This window comes from Pyrgilauda ruficollis, unplaced genomic scaffold, assembly GCF_017590135.1.
Source record: "Pyrgilauda ruficollis isolate IOZ18807 unplaced genomic scaffold, ASM1759013v1 scaffold29, whole genome shotgun sequence".
NCBI classification, from domain to species: domain Eukaryota; kingdom Metazoa; phylum Chordata; class Aves; order Passeriformes; family Passeridae; genus Pyrgilauda; species Pyrgilauda ruficollis.
Window position 1 is genome coordinate 7,677,418 of NW_024524266.1, and position 21,382 is coordinate 7,698,799.

Below are 21,382 nucleotides of genomic sequence, written 5' to 3' on the forward strand. Positions count from 1 at the left end.
CTTCAGTGCTTAACTAAACAAGTTACTCAGATGGCTTCATAACACTCCACTGACTCTGACAGAATTTCTTCATACTCCTCCTGGCAATTCAATTTCAAGCGTTCCAGGTGGTACCATACCCCCACCATGTACTGGAACTCCTGCCAGGAGGAAGAGCCAGGAAATACATGGAAAATATCTCTCATCAACACTACCCAGTCAACTTTATGCGCATCATCCTCATAATCCTAAATTCAGCACATTCAGTGTAACAATTCTGTACACATTCTGTAACAATTCCAGTGTTACAGAAAATGCACAGGAATCTCAAGACATGGAAATAAACAGCATGGGCTGCCATATCAGGAGAGCTAAGCAGCACTACTGCCAAGCTCATCCACTGCTCGGTGCTGGAGGCTTTATCTCATCACACAGAAGCTGCATCAGTTCAGCACCAGCCTTAGGAAATCCAGGGCCTCATCCACCTCCCTCTCAGAACTGGATCGGAGCCTGAAAATGTGGAAGTGACTCTTGAAAGGAACAGCCACCCAAGAAGTCACTCTTTGTGTGTATCAACAAACTTCAAGTGCTGTGATTGAAAGTGCTCTCATGAAATGAAACCGAAGTTCCAAAGTATGGTCCAATTCTTGGATTTTCAGAGTCTATGAACATGGCATTTACATAGGATTCCATTCCACATATCATTATGGATGGAGGGAGATGACTGTTCAAAACACTTTGGTCCCTATTTAATTTAATTTTATTTCTTTAAAATGCTTTGCTTCATGGTTCATATTATGTTTTTGTTTTCCCTCACTTGCTAGTAGAAGGTAGGGATCCTTTTCAAAAACAGAATCGCATTTCTAAATTTTGGCTTTTTTTCTGGGAACTCTAAAATCAATACAAATTCAGACTTATTGACAGGATAACCTTTGAACAAAGAAAGCTTAAACTGAGGAAAGCTCTTCAGGAAGAATTACAGTGGTGGACCATGAAATTAATGCCATAGGTCCTATTATGACATTAAGATAGGACACAATTTTAAAAATAAAAATATAAAAAATATTTTTATGAATAAATAATATCCATGCATTTAGTTTTGTTGTTTTTTTAAAAAAAAACAAATTACAGAGGCTTATTTGAAGCATATACTATTCTCTACAGAAACATTATGACGGACCAACATTTTTCCAAACAGTTCTCTGGATACTCAATATTTTACCAGCTGGTAGAATATCTCCATCTGTTGAATAGAAGCCTATGTTTCTAGAAATGCAGATACTTATCACAGCCAATACTGAAGTTTCAAGGAAGTTATCACTGTTACAGTAGCACTGATATTATCCTGGAAAACCATACAAACACAAAAACATACACATATATCATTACACATGTATACATATATGTATGAATTTACTGAGTGTATAATTTTAATAATTTTTTTTAAAATTTGCTTTACTTCAGAGGTAATTGAGAAAACATTATTGCATCCAGTCTATAAATGGGAAACTGGAATAATGATCTCTTATTCATTAGATCAAAGACAATTTAATGGAGATGCCTGAACAGTCCTTTGAGTGAGAAACCAGTCTCCAGGAGGAGCATCCTCAGTTTTGATCCCATCTCAAAGGAGGGCTAACCACAAGGAAAATGCCATGCTTGTTCTTGCCTTCCTGCCACGGGAGCTCTGTGCCTGTGTAGCAGGCAAGGCACTTTCAGCTGAGGACATAAGGAATCCGGTGTGTACTGTTCTCATAATCACACAGAAAGACTAAACAAAACTGACATCTAAAGACTTGGAACCTCAAACTGAAATGAAAATGCAAACTCCTGGATATTGCAATGAGAACTGCTGCTGAATTCCTGACATAGGCTGCAGAAATACTTCAAAATATGTAACACAGGCCACTGGATGACATGCCACATTTGAACCTGAAAGGTTCTGATCCTGTTCTGCTAGTATCTTACTGTGCCATTTATGGACAGTCACGCTTCAAATTCTTAATGTCTTGTTTCATAAAGTCTTTGGCATAGGTTTTGTCCCACACTTTTTTGCTGTGTGAGACACAAAGACAGGGTAAAAAGGAAGCCTGATTTCAGCTATGGCCTTCAGCTACTCAGGGCTAACCATTGTATCACACGTTCAATCACTCATGAATTCAGGAGTCTGGCACAAACACACTGTGAGTGAAGCATTGAACAGCATTAGCAATCAGTGTATAATGCAACCACTGCAGCACTAGCAAGGAAAGGCTTGAGATCACTCAGTGATGAGCACTGATAACCTGGTTCACTACAACAATTTAATAAATGGTTTATCTAGTTGTTTTACATCCTATACAACAATGCAAGGCTTTTTTTTCCCTGTCTGGTTAGTAATGGTGGTGTTCATTATGTCAAAATAAGGAAAAAGAGGTCTGCAGTACATTATATTCATGCCAAAACACATTTGCTGCCTTCAGGTAGGTAAAATCAGATTACTGACAGCAGAGGGCAACACAGACCTCATTAATGAATAAAACTACAAACGTATCAAAAAATCATACCAGTATTTTACTGCGTCAGAGTATAAACCCCAGCATCATCTACAGATTTGCTGTAGAGCCAAAATTCTGGAAGTAGTAATCTCTTAAAAAAATAATTTTGGACACCTATGTGAAATACATGAAAGAGTAAATACGAGTGAAAGAGGAAAGCACTACAACAAAGGCAATGACAAACACCTTTACTTTGATTAAACTACATTTACTTTTAGACGTTTACTGCATAATGACACGTCCAGCAGACTTCATCATATCAAAAAGCTGTAAACTTGCGACATTTTATATTTATTTTCTTTAAGTCTGTGTATACCAATAGCTCCATTTAGTATCCAAAAGATTAGTTGGTTATACCAAAAGCAACACAGTACTATATTGAAAACAGGAAGTTTTACAACTTTTTGTGTTGTTGTTGTTCTCTGCTAGCCTTGGGTCTGACACTCATTTACCTTGTGTGTCACACTGCCTTTCCAAGCCATGTTTGTTCAAGAAGGACCATATCACCACTGAGGTTAAAGTTTAAAATCACATGAATGTAATTTATTTTTCATTCATCTTAGGGCTGAGAGGAGCATGATGGGGCTCCCCCAGACACAGACAGATACCAAAGGAAGGCCGTGCCCTGCACAGGGGCCACAGGGCAGCACCATGGTGTCCCTTTCACCCACAGCCACGTCATGTGCCAGATCCACGCCCAAAACAGCCAGCAGCCTCAGTGGAAACTGTGCCCTCCACCTGAGGCTGCACGGAACAGAAAGTTATTTCCACGGCTGCTGCCCTCTCGGGAGTGTTTTCACTCTGCGGCAGCCATGGGGACAGCACAGGAGCCCACAGGGAATACACCTGCTGCGGTCATCCCACAGCAGAATCACAGGACCAGTCAGATTGGAAAAGACCTTCGAGATCCAACCCCTGACCCAACACCATCACCAGCCAGACCATGGCACCAAGTGCCACGTCCAAACTTTCCTTAACACCTCCAGGGATGGTAACTCTGCAACCTGCTTGGGCAGTCCATTCCAGGATCTAATCACTCTTTCTGTGAAGAAATTCTTCCTGATGTCCAATCTAAATCTCTCCTGGCACGGCTTGAGGCTATATCCTATCATCCTGTCACTAGGGAGAAGAGGCCGATCCACAGCTGGGTACAATCTCCTGTAGTGGTCGTAGACAGTGATACGGTCACCCCTAAGCCTCATTTTCTCTCGGCTAAACAACCCCGCTCCCTTGGCCGCTTCTCACAGGACATATGCTCCCAACTCTCCTCCGGACACGCTCCACCACCGCAGTGCTCCCTGTGGAGTGAGGCGCCCAGAAGTGTGCACAGTCAGTACTCGAGGCGGCCTCAGCGGTGCCGAGTACAGGGGAAGAATCGCTTCCTTGGTCCTGCTGGCCGCAGCATTCCGGGTACAACGGGACGTGGTTTCTCTTTCCTGGTTTCACGGTGCTGCACCCACAGCGGAGCTGCCCAAGCCCGCTGTCCGCCAGCGCCCCGGCAGCGCCGGGAGCAGCGCGCAGCCGCCTGGGCCGCAGCCGCGTGGCGATGGCGGCGGAGCAGGAAGCGGGCGGGCGGCGCCATGTCGGGCCCCGCGGCGGAGGTGAGGGCGCCGGCCCGGCTGCCGGGGCAAGGGGCGTGCGGCAGCAGCGCTGGGTGTTCGCGGGGGCAGCAGGAGTGCCGCTTCCCCGCCTCAGTAGTGTCTGGGGAGCTGCCGCCCTTGCCTTGGCGCTGGCGGTGAGGTCGGGGGAAAGTCGCAGGAGGCACGAACCGCCCAGCTGCTCCGCAGCCATGGTTTGCCCTCAGCGCGGCGCAAGTCCCGGCTGCCCTCGGGACGGAGGGGAACGGGGAACAACGGGAACAGCGCCCTGAGAAGAGGGGGTTTGGTAGGTAGGGCTGTGCTTGCTTTTCCTCCTGCCCAGCTGTGCGGGGCGGCATTTCGCCCCTGAGCAGGACAGCCGTGGGTCAGAATTAAGCTAGACGGGTCCGGGGATGTGGAACGGGTGTGAGGAGTCAGGGGAGGTTTAGATTGGACATTAGAAAGAATTTCTGCACCAGGGTGATCAGATGCTGGATTGGACTGCCCAGGGAGGTGGTGCAGTCGCCGTTCCTGCAGGTGTTTGTGGACGTGTGCCATGGTCTGGTTGACAGGTGATGTTCAGTCATAGGCTGGACTCGATGATCTGAGATCTTTTCCAACCTAATTAATTCTAAGATTCCGTGAAGTTTTAATGAAGCATTTGGAGAAAACCCCACAGAGTTAGCGTGCCCCTGGCATTCTGGATCACAGTTAGAGCGTGTGCGGGCCCACCCGTTTCCTGGGAAGCGAACACGGCAGATCTGCGGGCTGAGCTCCCCCAGGTTTCGTGGCCTGCTGACCGGGATGGAGGTTCCAGTGGGGATGCTCAGCTGCTGGTGGCATGAGCCTGACCCCAAACCTCGGCCAGACAAGCTGTCACCTGTGGCTGGCTTTGACGCCAAGTGAATGTGAGCTGCTTCCAAGTGCACATGGCTGGGCTGCTGCTCCCAGCTGCCATAACTTCCCTTCTGATTTATATGGAAAGTGGCTGTAATTCCTCTCACAGAAGAGGCTGACCTTGGAAGCTGCAGGATGGATATCTGTAATGGTGCTATTATGGGAATTCTTTATGTATTTTTTATATTGGTCTTCATGCAGCATTGATGTCTTGAAATAAAACATATGCTGGCATAAATATAGAAAGGAGTTAGAGTTCATGCTTTTAAATGTAGTATTATTTTAATAGTTAAATATATAAAAATCCATTTAATTTCAAATGTATTTCACCCTTTGCTTGAACCAGTACATCATGGGTCTTTGATCAAGACTCTAAAGTATTAGGAAATTATGTATTTTTACTTTTAAGTGTTTATATTTTAGCATAAAGAATGTCAGCAGACACTAATAATATTTTAGAAATACCATTTGTTTAAATCATACTCTTTATCCATTTAGGATGGATGGCCTTTTCAGGAGCATATGTACTCTCCTGCATACAAAGGATTTATTTTTAAAGGAAAAACGTTTTATAATTTTTGGGTGGAAAACCTGTAAAACAACAACAGAGTGATACCTAATCTAAGTGTGGCCCTGGCAATGGAATGACAAATAGAAATAGTGTAGTGCCAAGACTTAACTAAAAAAAATGAATGTTAAAGCAATGAAAACACAGTGTTCATCTGACAAATTATGAAAAGCTTGCAGAAGTTCATAAAACATCTTTTTATTACTTACATGTTCCATTTTTATATGAATTTGTCAGCACAATTTTCCATAAGAAGTCATTGCAAACTAAACATTTACCTTTGCTTGTAGTGTGCTAGAATTTAATTCCTTGCTAGCTGTATATGATTAAGAATAATCTTTAAAGCTATTTTGTCAAGGGAATGTGTTCAAGAGAAAGCATTGCGTATTTCTCTCCAAAATTATTAATATTTTTGTTCTGAAGTATTAAGTTAACAAATGTACTTTGGATGGATATGTCTTAAGTAAATTTTTGCTTACTGATTTAGGCTTCTGTCTTCAAGATAGTCTGTTTTGTTGGACTTCTGTGCCAATGCAGAGCTCAGTGAAACAAGGAAGTGTGATCCACCTTGGGAAAGCTTTGTTTAGATTGAGGTTGTCCAGGTTTCTAATAGGTACATCTGCAAGAGGATATAAACAATATTTATGGAGACTAAAAAATAGATGGAAGGAAGTTTGAGATCTCTCACTTAAAAGCCAGTGTTAAACCTGCAGCTCACAACATGTTCTTCTTTTCTGTAGGTTTAAAAAGTGCTAATTCTCCTTGGATAAATGAACAAGAAATTTAAGACAAAATTACAAAATAGTGGAGGAAAGCTGTAAAGCCAAGAATGAACATGAAAGCTAACTTCTTTATAGGGAAACAGGGAAAGAATTTTCAGTGTTTTGTAGTTATAATAGAATATGTAAAAGTCTGAATTTTTTTTCAAGTGCTGGCTGCTGGAGACATGTTGTGCATAATACTGTAACCTTTCCTTTTTAAAAAAGGTATAAACTCCCACTCGTTTTGTCTACAGTGGAAAGATGGCAAGACTAGAGGTTTACAACTTCAGAAGAAGTGCAGAACAGTTCCCATTTTTTTACTTCTAAGAGCATCATAGTGTATAAGCCAATCTCAATGTACTAGGAATTTTGAATTATGATATCCCAGTCTTTGGGGGACAATGTTGCAGATGCTTCTTGTGCACAGATAGTGAGTAGAGGGAGCAGAGCAGCTGAGTGATACAATCCCAGTGGTGTTGAAAGAGCACCAAAACATAAAATGAACTGAAACTGTTACCTGTATAAGGCAATACAGTTAAAGTATGTTGAAGAAACTGGCTTCTACTTGCAGATATCACAGCCTTCCTGAAATATTTTGGCTGGTTTGCTGTCTGAAGTGCTTGGAAATATGAATATGAATATTTGCATCCATCCAGATGAGCAGTTAGGAGACTAAACTATATTGCATAAAAGTAGTTATTTAATAAATGATTATACAAATCCACTTAGATCATATTTCTATTTCCAGGTATGTTTCTTGAGTGAGGGACAATGTTTATAATACCCTCTTGCTGGAGAAAATACTGAAACATTGCTCATGTAGTCTGTCAGATCTAACAGCAATTCTTTTTTGTTCTAAAATCTGTTACTGTTGAAAAAACAGGAATGTTAGGAAATGAAGCAGTAATTTCACAAAGTGCAAAAAACTCTTTTTCACAGAGTGAAGTTTTGGTTCAGTACTGAGGCAGGTGATGTTAAACAATTGATATTAGCATTTTCTGCTTGGCTCAGCTTAAGTTTTGCTCTTCATAGAGACATTTTGGGAAAATGCCAGATATATTTCTAACAAGCTTGGATTTTTATGCAGATGATAAGATGTACTCTTTAGCTCTCAGGAGATTCTGTTAATATATAATCACTAAAGTCACTGTATGGTTTGTGGAAAACTGTGTGCAGCTGCACCAAAAGCCTGAATCTCATGATAAACTTTACTGTAGCAGCATTGTCATGTCTGAGTCTTCTGCTGAAGTTCCATTCAACACACTTCTTTTCCTATGTACTGTCACTTGAAGCCAAAATGGGAGTTCATGTTTAGAAAATGTGCCGTGCCTTGCATGTCAAAAGCCTGACTTTTGACCTGCTTGAAGCCCCAGCTAGTACCTCATACTGACAAGTAGTGGAAAGTGGCTGAGAGAAAAGGGATTCCTCTGCCAGCTTTGACAAGGCTTTGTCATGAAAATTTGAAAAACCAGAGAGCTCCATGGAATATTTCTGTGACCTTGTTCCCAAACTAGGAAATGGATTTTAGAGCAAAGTTAGTTAATATTGAAAGATAATCTGGTTGTACCATAGAGAAACTCCACAAGTGTTTCTTTATGTGAAATGGTACAAATTTTAAAGCAAGTAGACTTTATTTATACACAATTGCCAATAAAACTGTTGATAATAAATCTCTCAGAACTATATACACATTTTATTATTGCCCCCTGAATCATAATGTATTGGAATGTATTGTGAGTCTGTATATCTGTCCAGTTGTGGAAGAGATTAACTAATATCTCCACTTGACACTTGTAACCTGTACCTTGTTAAAAGTAAATTTTGTAATTTTTTTTTAAACTCCATAAAATTATTTTACTAACAAAGTCAACAACATCAGTAAAAATAAATATTTCATATCAGTGGAATAATGCATTACTTGTAGCATTTTCAGTGTTTCAAGTAGTTAACTGCTTCATTCAGTAGAAAAATTCACATGGTTAAGGAAGACAGGATATAGGAAAAGCTAAAATATCTTCCAGTGTGAATCAGTTTAACTATAAATGAAGTTATTGAAAGGAGCCATTAGCAAGGTAATGTCTTCTGGGACAGACATTCTCTAACATCAGCAGAGCATCCTAGAACTCGAAACAGCAGTAGCTGTTCAATTTGTAAAGTGTTTTCTTATTTTGTTTTTGCCATGGAACAAGTCAGGGTTTAATTTATCTGGTGTAGCTGTAATATATTGAACCTTTTCATGATCTCTGGCTTACATACTGGTGTCAAGCGAAGCCAGTAGCTAAGCAATCTGGTTGGGACAACAGCTTTTCCCAGCTTTTCCTATCTCATTAAATCCATGCATGTTTGATCTTATTAAAAACATGTGCTGACAGCTCAGCATTGGGATTGATCCGTGAGGCTTGAGAATTTCATTATGTGCTCTATTGATTGTTTATCTTTATTTATTTTTTTAAGAATATTAGAATTCAATTTTAATTAAAAATGGAGGGGTCTAGAAGAAGCAACTCCAAATAAGGATTAAAAATTGGCCTTGTAAAAGAGGATACTCTGTGCATCTTCACATGAATGAAGATGCCATCTCTGCCATTTCTCCTCTTCTCTTGCTAATTTGTGAGGAAAGATGTGGGAGAATGATTTCACTAGGAGAAACACAAGGTCGAGACACTATAGCTCTAGATTAGTTGAGAGTGCTGTCGTTCAAGCAGTCACTGGTGCAAAAGATGCAGAACAAAGCTACTTCTCCATATTAGTACTGTGTACTCCAGTGCTTCTGGATCTGTGAGAGGTGACTCTTGGTCAGTGAGATGTCAGTGGTCGTGGACAGCTGGAAATTATAGTGTTGTATTGCCTCAGTTCTCATTGTATTCACTTAGCTTTATTCATGTGGCTATTCTTTGAAGATGAGCTTCTGTCTAGTTCTAAATTTTTTTTAGGTGTGGGAGGCAGTCCTGTGGAGAGGCAGGAAGAGCTGATTTTTGCTCAGATGAAATAAAAGCTCCAGTAAATGGTTTCTTGGTGACATTGTTGATATCTGCTCTTCCACTGTAGACAGGACGAAGAAATGTTTTTGGGGTTGGAGGCTGGCTGGGAGAATTCTCTGATTTCTGCTTAGGCTCCTGAATTTAAAGTAGCATTTGGTAATTTTCATTGTTTATATGGGATTTAGGTGCCCAAAGTAAGCTGGTGTTTCCAGGACTATGCTATGCACCATCTCTGCTATAGCATTGACATTTTTAAACACAACATTTGCAGACCATTTATTCCCGTGTCATTGTTTCACCCCAGCCAGCAGCCAAGCCCCACAGAGCCTCTCACTCACTGCCCCAGCAGCAGGTTTGAGGAGAGAATCAGAAAGATAAAAACCAGAAAACTCATGGGTTGAGATAAACGCAGTTTAATAGGAAAAGTAAAAGCTGCACCCATAAGCAAAGCAAAACCAGGAATTCATTCACTACTTCCCATGGGCAGGCAGGTGTTCAGACATCTCCAGGAGAGCCTACCATGTGTCACAGTGACTTAGGAAGACAAACTCCATCACTCTGAATGTCCCCCCCTTCCTTCTTCTTCCCCCCCCTTTATATACTGAGCATGATGTCTTAACAGCACATGCACTTAACAGCAAATGTCTTAGCTGGGTTGTTTTGTTGTTGTTGTTTGTTTGTTGGTTTTCTCTTACTTAGTCATTTTACTGTTTAAAAATGTTCTGATTTAACTTGGCGTTATTACAGGATGACCATATTTTAAACCTGAGGTAGTCTGATGTTTGGGGTTTTTTTAGAAGCAAACTGGCTTACAAGGTTTTTATTGATTGTCATCATTTATTCTTGTACACACAAGTGACTCATTATACCATGCAGCCAGAGTGAGAGCTTGTAATGATTTGGCAAGAAAGTGCCTCATCAGCACAGCATTACCCAGTCTCATTGTAAATATGAGCCTTGTAACCTTCAGTGTATGCTTGGAATTCAAACTGATGTTCTCATGTATATTTGGAAAGTCATAGCAGCTAGGTAAAGTCCCTGCTGACTGGAAAAAGGGAAACATCACTTCCATTTTTAAAAAGGAGAGAAAGAAAGATCTAGAGAACTCCAGACTGCTGAGGCTCACCTCTGTGCCTAGGAAGAGCCTCCTAGAAAATGTGCTAAGGCACATAAAAGACAGGAGGGTAATTCAAGGTGGCCAGCATGGCTTTACTAATGGTGAGTCATGCCTGACCAATCCGGTGGTGTTCTATGATGGAGTGACAGCAGGGTTGACAAGGGAAGACTGACCAACTGTCATCCATCTAGACTTCTATAAGGCCTTTATTATAGTCCCTTATGGCATCCTTATCTCCAGACTGGAGAGAAATGGGCTTGATTGATGGACTCATTCATATTCAGTGGATAAGGAGTTTGCTGGATGGATGCAACCAGAGAGTTGTGGTCCGTGGCTCTATGTCCAGGTAGAGGTGAGTGGTGTCCCTCAGGATGCTCATGGCACTGGCACCCCTTAATATCTTCCTCAGTGACATGGACAGTGGGATCAGTGCACCCTCAGTGAGTTTGCAGATAACACCACAGCAGGTCAGGATGCCGTCCAGGAGGCCCTGGGCAAACTTGAGGAGTTGGGCCCATGAGCACCTCATGAGGTTCAACAAGTCCAGGTCCAAGGTGCTGCTCCTGAGTCAGGGCGATCCCAGACATGAGCACAGACTGGGAGCAGAAGTCACTGAGAGCAGCCCTGCAGAGAAGGACTTGGGGGTTCCTGTGGGTGGAAAGCTGGACATGAGCCAGCAGTGTGCGCTTGCAGCCAAGAAGGGCCACGGCACCCTGGGCTGCATCCAAAGCAGCCCAGCCAGCAGGTCAAGGGAGGGGATTCTCCCACTCTGCTTTGCTCTCATGAGACCCCACCAGGAGTGCCGCATCCAGCTGTGGGGTCCAGCACCAGAAAAACGTGGACCTGTTAGAGCAGGTCCAAAGGAGGACCACAAAGATGGTCAGAGAGTTGAAGCACCTCTCCCATGAAGACAGGCAGAGAGAGCTGGACTTGGTCAGCCTGGAGAAGAGGATGCTTTGGGGAGGCCTTACGGTGGCCTTCCAGTACCTTAAGGTGTTTATAAAGAGGGAGAGGGACTTTTTATGTGGGTAGATAGTGCCAGACCAAATGTCAATGGATTTAGATGGAAAGAGGGCAGATTTATATTAGATATTAGGAAGAAATTCTTTATGCAGAGAGTGGGGAGGCACTAGAACAGATTGCCCAGAGAAGTTGTGGCTGCCACATCCTTGGGAGTATTCATGACCAGGTTGGATGTGTCTCTGAGCAACCAAGTCTACTAAATGGCATCCCTGTGCATTGCAGGGGGGGTGGAACTAGGTGTTCTTTAAGGTCCCTTGCAGCCTGAACCATTGTGTGATTCTGTCATGCTAAACTGAAGTGCCCTGTGCAGTTGTGGGAGGGTTGAGGATGTTTGTTTTCTATTGCACAAAATTGTGACACTGTCATTTGTTCATTCTTTTTCTTACAGCTCCAGCTTAACAAAGATGCATGATTCGTTTAATAACTTAAGAAAAAAACTAGTCTTTCTCAGATTTCTTGTCTCTTAGAATTAGGAACACAGCTGAACAGTGCTGACTGAGTCGATTCAGTTAATTTTATAAATATTTGCTCAGCAGCATTTGTCAAATTGCATTACATCAGGTAGAAAAGCGGTCAAATTCCCAATTAAAAAAAAAAAATCAAAGTGCACTGTGCAGACAATAACTGGATAAGGGATATACTCTTTCCCTCCTATCTATCCCAGCATCTATGGACTCTGTACGGTTTGTTTTCCAAAATTAGGTAAATATGTACCTTAAAAATGTGAAGTCTCCTAAAGTTCGTAGCGTAATTATTTTATCTTTTCACAGGCTGGAGTTTCTCATGCACATTTCAAAAGATTTCATGGGTTTGCTATGCCACAGCTCCCTCAAGTGGTAGAATAATTTTCCATTTGGAATTGCAGCTTGATTTCTGTGACACTTGCATTCTCTTCAGAAGGTTTTGGGGCTTCTCCCAACTTACTGTTCTATCTGATTTATAACAGAAACATCAGAGTTCAAAGAACAGGAGTCTGAGCAGGGAAGAACTTAGGCTTGCTCTACTTGGGTTCCCAGTGAGCTTTGGCTAGAAAATGCACTGCAGTATTACCATGACATCAGTAATTTCAAGTTTCTCCCTATAAGAGTATGAAAAACATGTTTTCTACAGTTGACATAATCATGTTGTGCCTTGATTAGGAAAGCAGAAAAGGTGCTTGGCATTCAGACTTCATATGAAATGCAATGCACATTCCCCAGTATTAATGAGCTTTGCTTTGTCCTTTGAAAGAAACCATGGTAGTAAAATGAACTGTTGTATTACTTTGTATGTTCCTGATAAGTTTAGGAATCTCTATTTAATTTCTGTTTGTGTAATACTATGGGGTCTGTGTCAACCTTGGTGATAAATCTGGTCCTTACTTGATTTATAGGGCAACAAACATACAAACAACTTTTTATTGTTTTCATCACACTTCCTGTTAATTTGGAAACAAAGATGAAATTTATGCTTGAGTAGTTAGTGTAATACTTCAGTACTTAGTGTAATATTTCAGAAGTCTGTGTTGCTTTTCACCTTGAAAGATTTTCAAATTTATTGCAAACTAGGTACACACAACAAAGCCAGGACCATTTCAAGACCATTTTCTCTGCGAAACCCTCTCTGATGTCACAGATTAGTACCTTTATTCAGTGGAGGTTTTTTCTGCTGTCTGTTTCTTATGCTTCTCCCAATTACCAGTGAAATTGGTCTCCATTAAAATATTTAAGTACTTTTTCTGTTACTTTTGCCTAACTTTGCTTATTAGTTTGAAGGGAGTCACTCCATCCTGCCTCTTTGCTGTAATTTGTACATTTTGAGAAAAGCATTTCCTTAGAAGTGATTGTTTTGACTTAAATATTAGTAGTCTATTAGATGGTTTAATTTCCAAAATTATTTTTAAATAATTGTTTATAATTTTATGTCCATATTGTGATTTCAGTTTGTTTATTTAACTGCTGCCAAAACATATGCAAACTTGAATTTAATGTTGCATGAGCTTGAAAAAGTCATTGCGGGACTAAGAAAATTTAAAATTTGTTATAACTAATTTATTGCCTTAGTGTAGGAGTCCTAAGGTAGAGCCTTGCCATGCTGGGGGGCTGTGTAGGGTCAGGTTGGTAATGATGAGCAAAGACCACTACCGTGAAGCAGGTGATACCCACAGAGTCTGTGTACAGATCTTGCCTACGGATTTCTTACACAGAGATCCTCAACCAGTATTAGAGAGGAAGCTTTCTATGACACATAGCCCTCAGTGGAAGATCCAAATACCTCACCTTTGCCACAAGATAGAAATATATGCACTGACAAATTATCAGCAGACATTTGTGTGTGATAATTTCTTTGTGTGTCCATAGTCCTGTATGCTAAATATTGAGAGTTCATTATTTCATCTTGCATTTAGATCAGTCTGTTTTATGGTGTGTGAGCATAATACGACATATACATAGATAGACACAAGATCTGAAGAAAATGTGGAGTATGCTGGAAGAAGCAGAACTGATTCTAAGGCATAGGACAGTCATACTGGCTTAACACACAGCTGTCACCAACTCTGCCCTGGATTGCATGGAAAACAGTAAATTGGCAGATAATAATTTTCTGATGTCAGCTTCTTGGTATCCTGGAGACAGGGAACTGTTCTTGCTTTGTGATGGCTCTCCTACATGACAAAGCTCTTCTTTCTGTTCACAGCCTCTGCGTTCCTGTAGAGCAGAGGAGTGAATGCACTGACATTCTTTTTAGTATGATGATGCAGAGGGCTCAACTTAAGTATGTGAAAACTGCATCCTGTTTCTCTGAGTTTGAAACTTCTTGAGTAATAAATTGGTTTCTGAAATGGCCATTCTTGAGGTCTTGTAGGACTTAAAAATGTAAGATGGGTATTTAAATACAACTTAAGGGAATGCTGAGAACATTTACTGTGGAAGATGGGTTGTTCCTATAGAAAAAAGTGAAGTCTTATCCTCTCTGTCCTTTTCTTTTGTGGAGCTCTGAGGTCTTACCTAAAATTTGAACTTGTTTCTGTCATGTAAAAGACAAGTTAGCTGGTGGTGGTCATAAAAACAACTGTGCAAATTACTCAGCTGTATCTATTGTCCCTTCTCTAGCCCTGTTCTCAGGAGTTTTTATCATGGAAACGACGCTGCAAGTAACCGGCTTATGACTTCTTCCCATAGGGATGTGTGTAGCCAACCTTGTCTCTGTCAGGCAGAGGAGTTTTTCTGGAGTAGAATCAGGATGGATGCAGTTTCAGACAAAACACTGATTTCATGCATAAACTTAGAAGACTAACTGCAGAAAAGAACACAACACTTACAACACACTATTCGTTTCTGCACTCTACATTTAATTCTCCTTTTCAGCAAGAAGAAAAATAGTGTTAGGAATATAAATTTTTTTTGCATGTGAATTTGCAATAACAATGCACTGAACATTTTTTTATCAAAGGGCTTAATGAAAATGAATCAAAAGGAAATACTATGAGATTGAAACCATTAAATTCTGCATTCTGAAGACCCCCTTTGATTTTCCTTTATGTATGAGAATATAAGGGAGCATGCTTTAATAATGCTACAGCTGTGAGAAAATACAGAGAGATCTGTCTTTAACCTTTAAGAATTTTCAAAATTTGTAGATGTCAGTGTTTTGAAATACTGCAGGTGTCATTGTTTTCGAGCTGCCCCATCTTGATAATCCATCTGTAATACGATGACAGAGATAGCAAGGGGAAGGGCAGCAGTGGGACCTCAGGTAAAAGTCGTGACACTGGCTTGCTTCTCTGATAGCCGTAAGGAGAAACTTCTGAAAGAGATGATCTCTTGTATAGCAAATGAAAAGTTGAGGGTCATGTAGGAACCAGAATGGTGTTTTTAAGAAAATGGTGGGAAACCCAGTGATATATATAAATAAAATAGTGTAAAATAGCATAAAATGGAAAGAAGACCTTGTGTGAATATACAGAAGATGAATTAATATCATAACTACAGGAAAGGTGATGATCTTTTCTTTTGTTTCCAGGTTTAAAAATGTCTGATCTGAAAGATATTGTACACAGAACCCATTGTATTGAAACACTGCTGTCTGAGAACAATTTGCAAGATATTGAGGATCATCTTAAAGAACTTTCAGATGTTGATATGACTGTAGAATATCTTCAGGGGACAGAAGTTACCAAGGCTGTATATAGAGTACTCAAGAGCTGCCCTTCAGGAGAGTTGAAAAAGAAAGCAAAGCAGTTATTGTCAAGGTGGAAAACTCTTTACAAGAATAACTGTGCTCAGTCAGTGCAAGTTAAAAAGTCAGTTTCAGTGTGTGTGAAAAAAGAAATTGAGCATCTCAGTGTAGTTCCTAGAGAGGAGTCACTGTCTGAAGGACCATGTCAGCAGGAGGCATTAGATGGCACTAGTTCCAACACTTTGGTCCCATCACAAACTGTTAAAAATGTGGTACATAACAATGCAGAAGGCAGTATTAATCAGCATTCTTCTTTTGAGGAACAACACACTGTTCATGAAGATTCTAAATCTGTCATCAGCGAAGCAAGTCTGCAGCAGGATCTGATGAGAGCTCTGAGGTGTAAATGTGTGGATCTTCTTTACAAAGCTTTGATTGGTTCTGCCAAAGATGAAGAAGAAACTGTTAAATGGCTAGAGTTAGCTAAAGAAATTGAAGAACATATTTTTGCCCTTCACGCTAAAAATGACAAAAAGTATAAAAATTGCATCAGAAGTAAAATCTCTAACCTTAAGAACCCTAAAAGTTGCCACTTAAAGCATAACCTTTTTTCAGGAACTTTGAGCCCAAAGGCTTTTGCTGAGATGACAGTGATGGAAATGGCCAGTGATGAACTGAAACAGCTCAGGGCTCTGTACACAAAATCATCTGTTCAGGAACATCAGCTTCCGCAGGTGATTAATGGCACACAGACAAACAAAATAAAGTGCAGACGCTGTGAAAAATTTGATTGCACTGTCACTATGATTGCCAGAGGAACTCTCTTTCTTCCAGCTTGGGTGCGAAACACAAATCCAGATGAACAAATGTTGACGTACGTTATTTGTAATGAATGTGGAGAACAGTGGTATCACAGCAGATGGATTTGTTTGTAATGCTGTCCCTCTATAAAAAGGGGCTTGGAAATGTGTATGACAACTTACCTCTTTTGAAACTCTGTAATTTAAAATCCTGTGCTGATACTATGTGGGTGCTGCCACTAAAAACTGCAAAATCAGTTTGAAAAAACTGCTAATGTGTTTGTAAAGATGGCTTGAACGAATTAATTAACGAATGTTTTTAAGTAATGTAAATATGTAAAGAAATAAAAGGATAAAGGGAAAAAATGGTTACACTGTATCTGAGTGGAATATTGGCTAGTAAATCCGTTAAAATTATTCCAAGTGCTGAGTTTTTTCCTGAAGGGTCTGGATACTTGGAAATTTTTTTTAACTTCAGGAGGAGTTCTTTCATGGAATGTAAGTTTCATTTACAGTAAACAGTTTCCAAAACTGCAGTTCACATACTTATGTGCATTGCAGAATGTTCAGCATGGATTCACTCCTTAATTAAATCACTTTTTGCAAGCGTTAGATTATTACGTTGGTTTGAGAGGTGATTTCTAACAGGGAAAAAAGAAATTAAAAGTAGACTGTTAAAGGGGGTAAAAAGCAGCTAGCAGATGAAAGCAAGAATGAGATTCTGCTTTAGAATTAGTTATGAGAAGGAAAACAGGACTTGTGACAGTCTATCAGTATGCAGCTTGAATTTACAGTGTAAGATGGTGTGTCCTGCTACTGCAAAGAAATTAACGCAAGATCAGACAATGGATTATTTCAGAAAATGATGTAATAAATGAGTTAATAACTTTCTTGAGTGGATATCCTCTCTGGAACTGGGACATCTGTCCTGAACTGAGAAAATTAATGTTTCTATATAGTGCACATTACCCACAAACAGTGAATAGAAGGAAATCCAATAGCAGAAGTTTTTATGCATACTTTTGTTCCAGAGTCAACAGGATTCTCACTCATCATTCACTAGAAGTATTTATTAAAAAAAAAAAAATCTTCTCACTAAAGTAAGTTACCTGTATCTTTTACAAATGCACAACAGGCATTTAGCACTTCAAGGTTAAAATATATCAGCAGAGCAGAGGAACCTGCTGAGTATTTGCTGGAGGAATTGAGGACAGTTCTGCACCCATCTGGCTGTGATGTAGCTGAGGCTGTGACATAGCTGCATGACCTCTCAGAGAAAGGAGATGGGGGCATGAGATGAGAAAATAGGTATTGATGAACTAAATGCCAACCAGGACTGAAAGATGAACCCTTATCTGTATATGGGGAAATTTATGTGTAACCTGATATTACAAAGAGACATTTAAAGTATTCTACTGAAAAAAAAAAGAAAAGTCTATTCTGTGAAGGGTTAACAGTTACCTTTCAGCAGCATTAGTTAGATTTTTAGCATGTAAAAACCTGTGGTTTTGGGGAATTGCACTGATGTAAAATACACGTTAAAGCTTTAGGCCAGACCCTCAGTGTTCAGCTGTGTAACCAAGGCCTTCCTTCCCAACCCTTACTTGTGTGCTGGAATTGATGCTTATGAGTAGTCCTGCTTAAGTGACAGTACTTTTGTGTAAAGTATTATTGTTAGCTTTCAGTGAAACTACAGGAAAGCAAACACTCCTGTGTTAGTGGATCACAGCATGAACAGGATTGTGTGCATTCATTTTGAAGGTCATGGTCCTGTTGAGGAGAGCTTTATGCCAGCATTGTGCTGTGTCAGAACACCATGTAGCAGAAGACTTTATTTTAGCTCTGAACAACTTATAAATAATTTCTGCCTGCAGTTGGTTTTGAAGCCATTCCAGTAATGTACAGCTCATCCAAGTTTTATCTTGGAAAAGGGAAATATTACAAGGCATGGAGGGTGTTTCTGACAGAATATATTTCAAGGGTAAAATTTGTATCTGTAACACTGACTACATTTGTGACATAATGTGTAACATCATTTTCTTTTGAACTGCCTGTCACTAAATGTATAACTGTGCAGGTTTAAAATATTCGTCTGGCTAAGATTATATGCTATATTATACGCTTTGTCTCAAGATGTCTTTAAAAAGCAAACATGCAACTACATAGTGTGTACAAGAGCAGGAGGGTGTAGATCACTGGAGTACAGGAAGTAGAATCCAGAAACAAAGGAAAAGCTTTGAAAAATGAGATTCTTTTATATTGCTGATGTATTTTTTTTTCAGTTCATTCCGGGTGAGAAGAAGATCTCTGAACTTTTTTAAGTAGAGACCATTAATTTGGGTATGATGTTTAGCATGTCTGTGCTGCTACTCCTACAAGGAGTGTGTTGGTAGATGTGATCCCCACAAACAGAGGACAAATACATGCTTAACAAGGCTAAAGTCTGTATTTGTCTCCATGGGGTTTTCCAGAAATGCTGTAAATTCAACTCCTTGAATCCTGTGATTTAAAAGCAGCAAAAAGGTCTTAAACATAAATTGCTCTCAAAGATCAAGCAGCCTGTAGCTGCAGAACTTGTGATACATATTTCAAGAAGATGAGAACTGAATTAACAATGAATTTCACACAATTTTCAATGTAAAAAACAAAGACACTATTCTCTATCTGAAATGCTCTATTAATTGTAGTCAATGTCGCTCCCTTAACACGAGTAACAAAACTCCTTCTGGTTCCTGGAGATCCCCTGCCAGATCCACTTCCATCTGTTCTGTTGAGTGCCTTTTCCATCTCTGTCATATCCCTCTTACTGTTCACTTTTTGGGGAGGTACTCAGCTGCCATTTGTTGTTTATAACTCTTTGTTCTTTTCAAAACCAAAAGGAAATTTTTGCTGTTTATTTTTCATTTAAAGTGTATTCCTTTCTGTCTGCTGTGCTGTCTACATTTGCTACTAAAGCAAAGAACTGCAGCTCTTTAAACAAAAACCAGCTCTTTTTTTTGTGCCAAGAAGAAAAGTTAGCTGGTAACCGGCTGTGGTTAAGGAGCAAATATTACAGTCCTTCAGGGAATCTTCAGGGTGTAATGGTCCAATTCACTGACTGCCTGGAAGATAAGGAAAGAAACAAGAGCACTTTGATAAATTCTTGGATTGCTTGAGAGCTGGCTTGCTGCTTCTGGTTTTAAAAGAGCCATAAATGACTTCATATCCCCTTATTTTGTGCTGTTGTAATTCATCCAAGAGGTGACAAAGTCATGTTTTACTGAGGCCATGTCATCCCTTGCCAGGATGGGACATAGTCTCCTTGCCAGCTACAGATGGTAAAAAGTATTATTCACAAGCTCTTATTATAAGAGAGCTTTGCTGATACAGAACTTCCTCCTACTCACAAAAAGTTGCCCTTTATTTGCCATTGGATGTTTTTTGTGCTGTTTTCTCTGACATGGCATAACAACATGAATACACCTCTGTGAACAAAATCCCGAAAGTGCAAGGTCAGCTTTCAGAGTGAGGGGGCAGCAAGGGTGGGTTGCTGCACAGGGGGAGGCGAGCCAGGGGAGGATGGTGGGTGACAAGACATGCAGGGACAGTGACTTCAGTTGTAAGGGTCACTGTCCTGCAGCACCCAAACAAGAGCAAGGCAGGTCCAGTGACAATGATCTGCCAAAACTCCAGTGAGAACCGGGCAAGCCTGGGGACGTGCTGTCGGACGGAGATTGGTGCACAAGGTGGGGTGCAGGAACAGGGCCACCAGGCTTGTACAGTGCCTGAGCCAAAACGGGGCTCTTGCTGGCAGTGGGATTCTGAAGCACTGCCCCAGCCCTGCTCCCCCACATGGGATGGTCAGACAGCGGCCTCGGACAGGAGCAGCCCCACAGCAGCCTCCACTGGGATCCTGCCTGTCTGCAGAATTTAAACAGGAGTGATTTTGGTGCGCTTGTTTTAAACTGTGTCCTAACTGGGAGTGTTCTTCTGTCTGACCTCCGGACTGGCAGGTGTGCTTCATGTGACCAGCCCCATTATTTGTTCTACAATTTGTGTTGTTCTGTAGCAACTATTGTGTTTGTTACATATATAGTATGTAACAGAGTGGACACAAGGAAAAGGCCTTCAGTTCCTGATCCTCAAGCACTCATTCATGTGTATTAACCATGAGAGTAGCCCTACCATGCTCCATTGTGCCTATAAAATCATAAGCATAGTAGCCATGGTTACACCATGGTTCTTTTCTATTTTCTTATATGTTCCCATGTAAAGGAAATAAAGATACATCCTATCTGAGAAGTTCAAGAATTTTGTTTCTTAATAGAACTTGAAAAAATGAGGTATCTGGACAAGCTGAAGATCTGGGTTCAAGTGGATCCTCATGAGGATCAATGAGGCCAAGTACAAGATGCTGTACTTGGGCAACCCCTGCTGTCAATACAGGCTGGGAGTTGAATGGATTGACAACAGCCCTGAGGAGAAGGACTTGGGGGTGCTGGTGGATCAGAGGCTGGACATGAGCTAGCAATGTGAACTTGCAACCCAGAAAGAATCAAAGGCATCATGAGCAGCAGGTTGAGGGAGGTGGTTCTGCTCCTCTACTTTGCGCTCATGAGACTGCACCTGCAGTCCCGCATCCGGCTCTGGGTTCTCCAGCACAGGAAGGACATGGACCTGTTGGAGCAGGTCCAGAGGAGGCCACCAAGATGATCAGAGGGCTGGAGCACCTCTTCTGTGGGGAAAAGATGAGACAGCTAGGGTGGTTCAGCCTAGAGAAGACTGTAAGGACCTCATTGAAGCCTTCCAGGACCTAAAAAGGGGCTCATATGAAAGATGGGGACAGACTTTTTAGCAGGGCCTGTTCCAGTAGGATGAGAAATGAGCATAGATCCAGACTGGACAGACTGACTATATTCAGGCTAGGAATTCATTTTTTTACAGCAAGGATGATGAAACCTTGTACCAGGTTACCCAAACTGATGGTGGCAGGGCTCTGAGCAAT

The 21,382-nt window shown here is 40.9% G+C and overlaps 2 protein-coding genes across 5 annotated transcripts in view; both read left to right on the top strand.

The window, feature by feature from the left end:
* The first annotated feature begins 3,876 nt into the window (after nucleotides 1-3,876).
* On the top strand, nucleotides 3,877-20,645 carry TCEANC (transcription elongation factor A N-terminal and central domain containing). 4 transcript variants are annotated; one of them, XM_041472423.1, is made up of 3 exons: nucleotides 4,124-4,404; nucleotides 6,299-6,398; nucleotides 15,441-20,645. In XM_041472423.1, the coding sequence occupies exons 2-3, from the start codon at nucleotides 6,388-6,390 to the stop codon at nucleotides 16,531-16,533; spliced, it is 1,104 nt and encodes a 367-aa protein (XP_041328357.1). In that variant the 5' UTR covers nucleotides 4,124-4,404; nucleotides 6,299-6,387; the 3' UTR covers nucleotides 16,534-20,645. The 4 variants fall into 4 exon arrangements, with proteins under 4 accessions (XP_041328361.1, XP_041328357.1, XP_041328360.1 ...); XM_041472427.1 differs by lacking the exons at nucleotides 4,124-4,404; nucleotides 6,299-6,398 and adding an exon at nucleotides 3,877-3,926 and having other exon boundaries at nucleotides 15,443-20,645; XM_041472426.1 differs by lacking the exon at nucleotides 6,299-6,398 and having other exon boundaries at nucleotides 15,443-20,645.
* Nucleotides 3,924-21,382, top strand: part of RAB9A (RAB9A, member RAS oncogene family) — a 28,163-nt gene continuing 10,704 nt past the window's right edge. The window contains exon 1 of the mRNA XM_041472431.1: nucleotides 3,924-4,117. The gene's annotated coding sequence lies outside the window, so the exon portion shown is untranslated. The remainder of the gene's footprint in view (nucleotides 4,118-21,382) is intronic.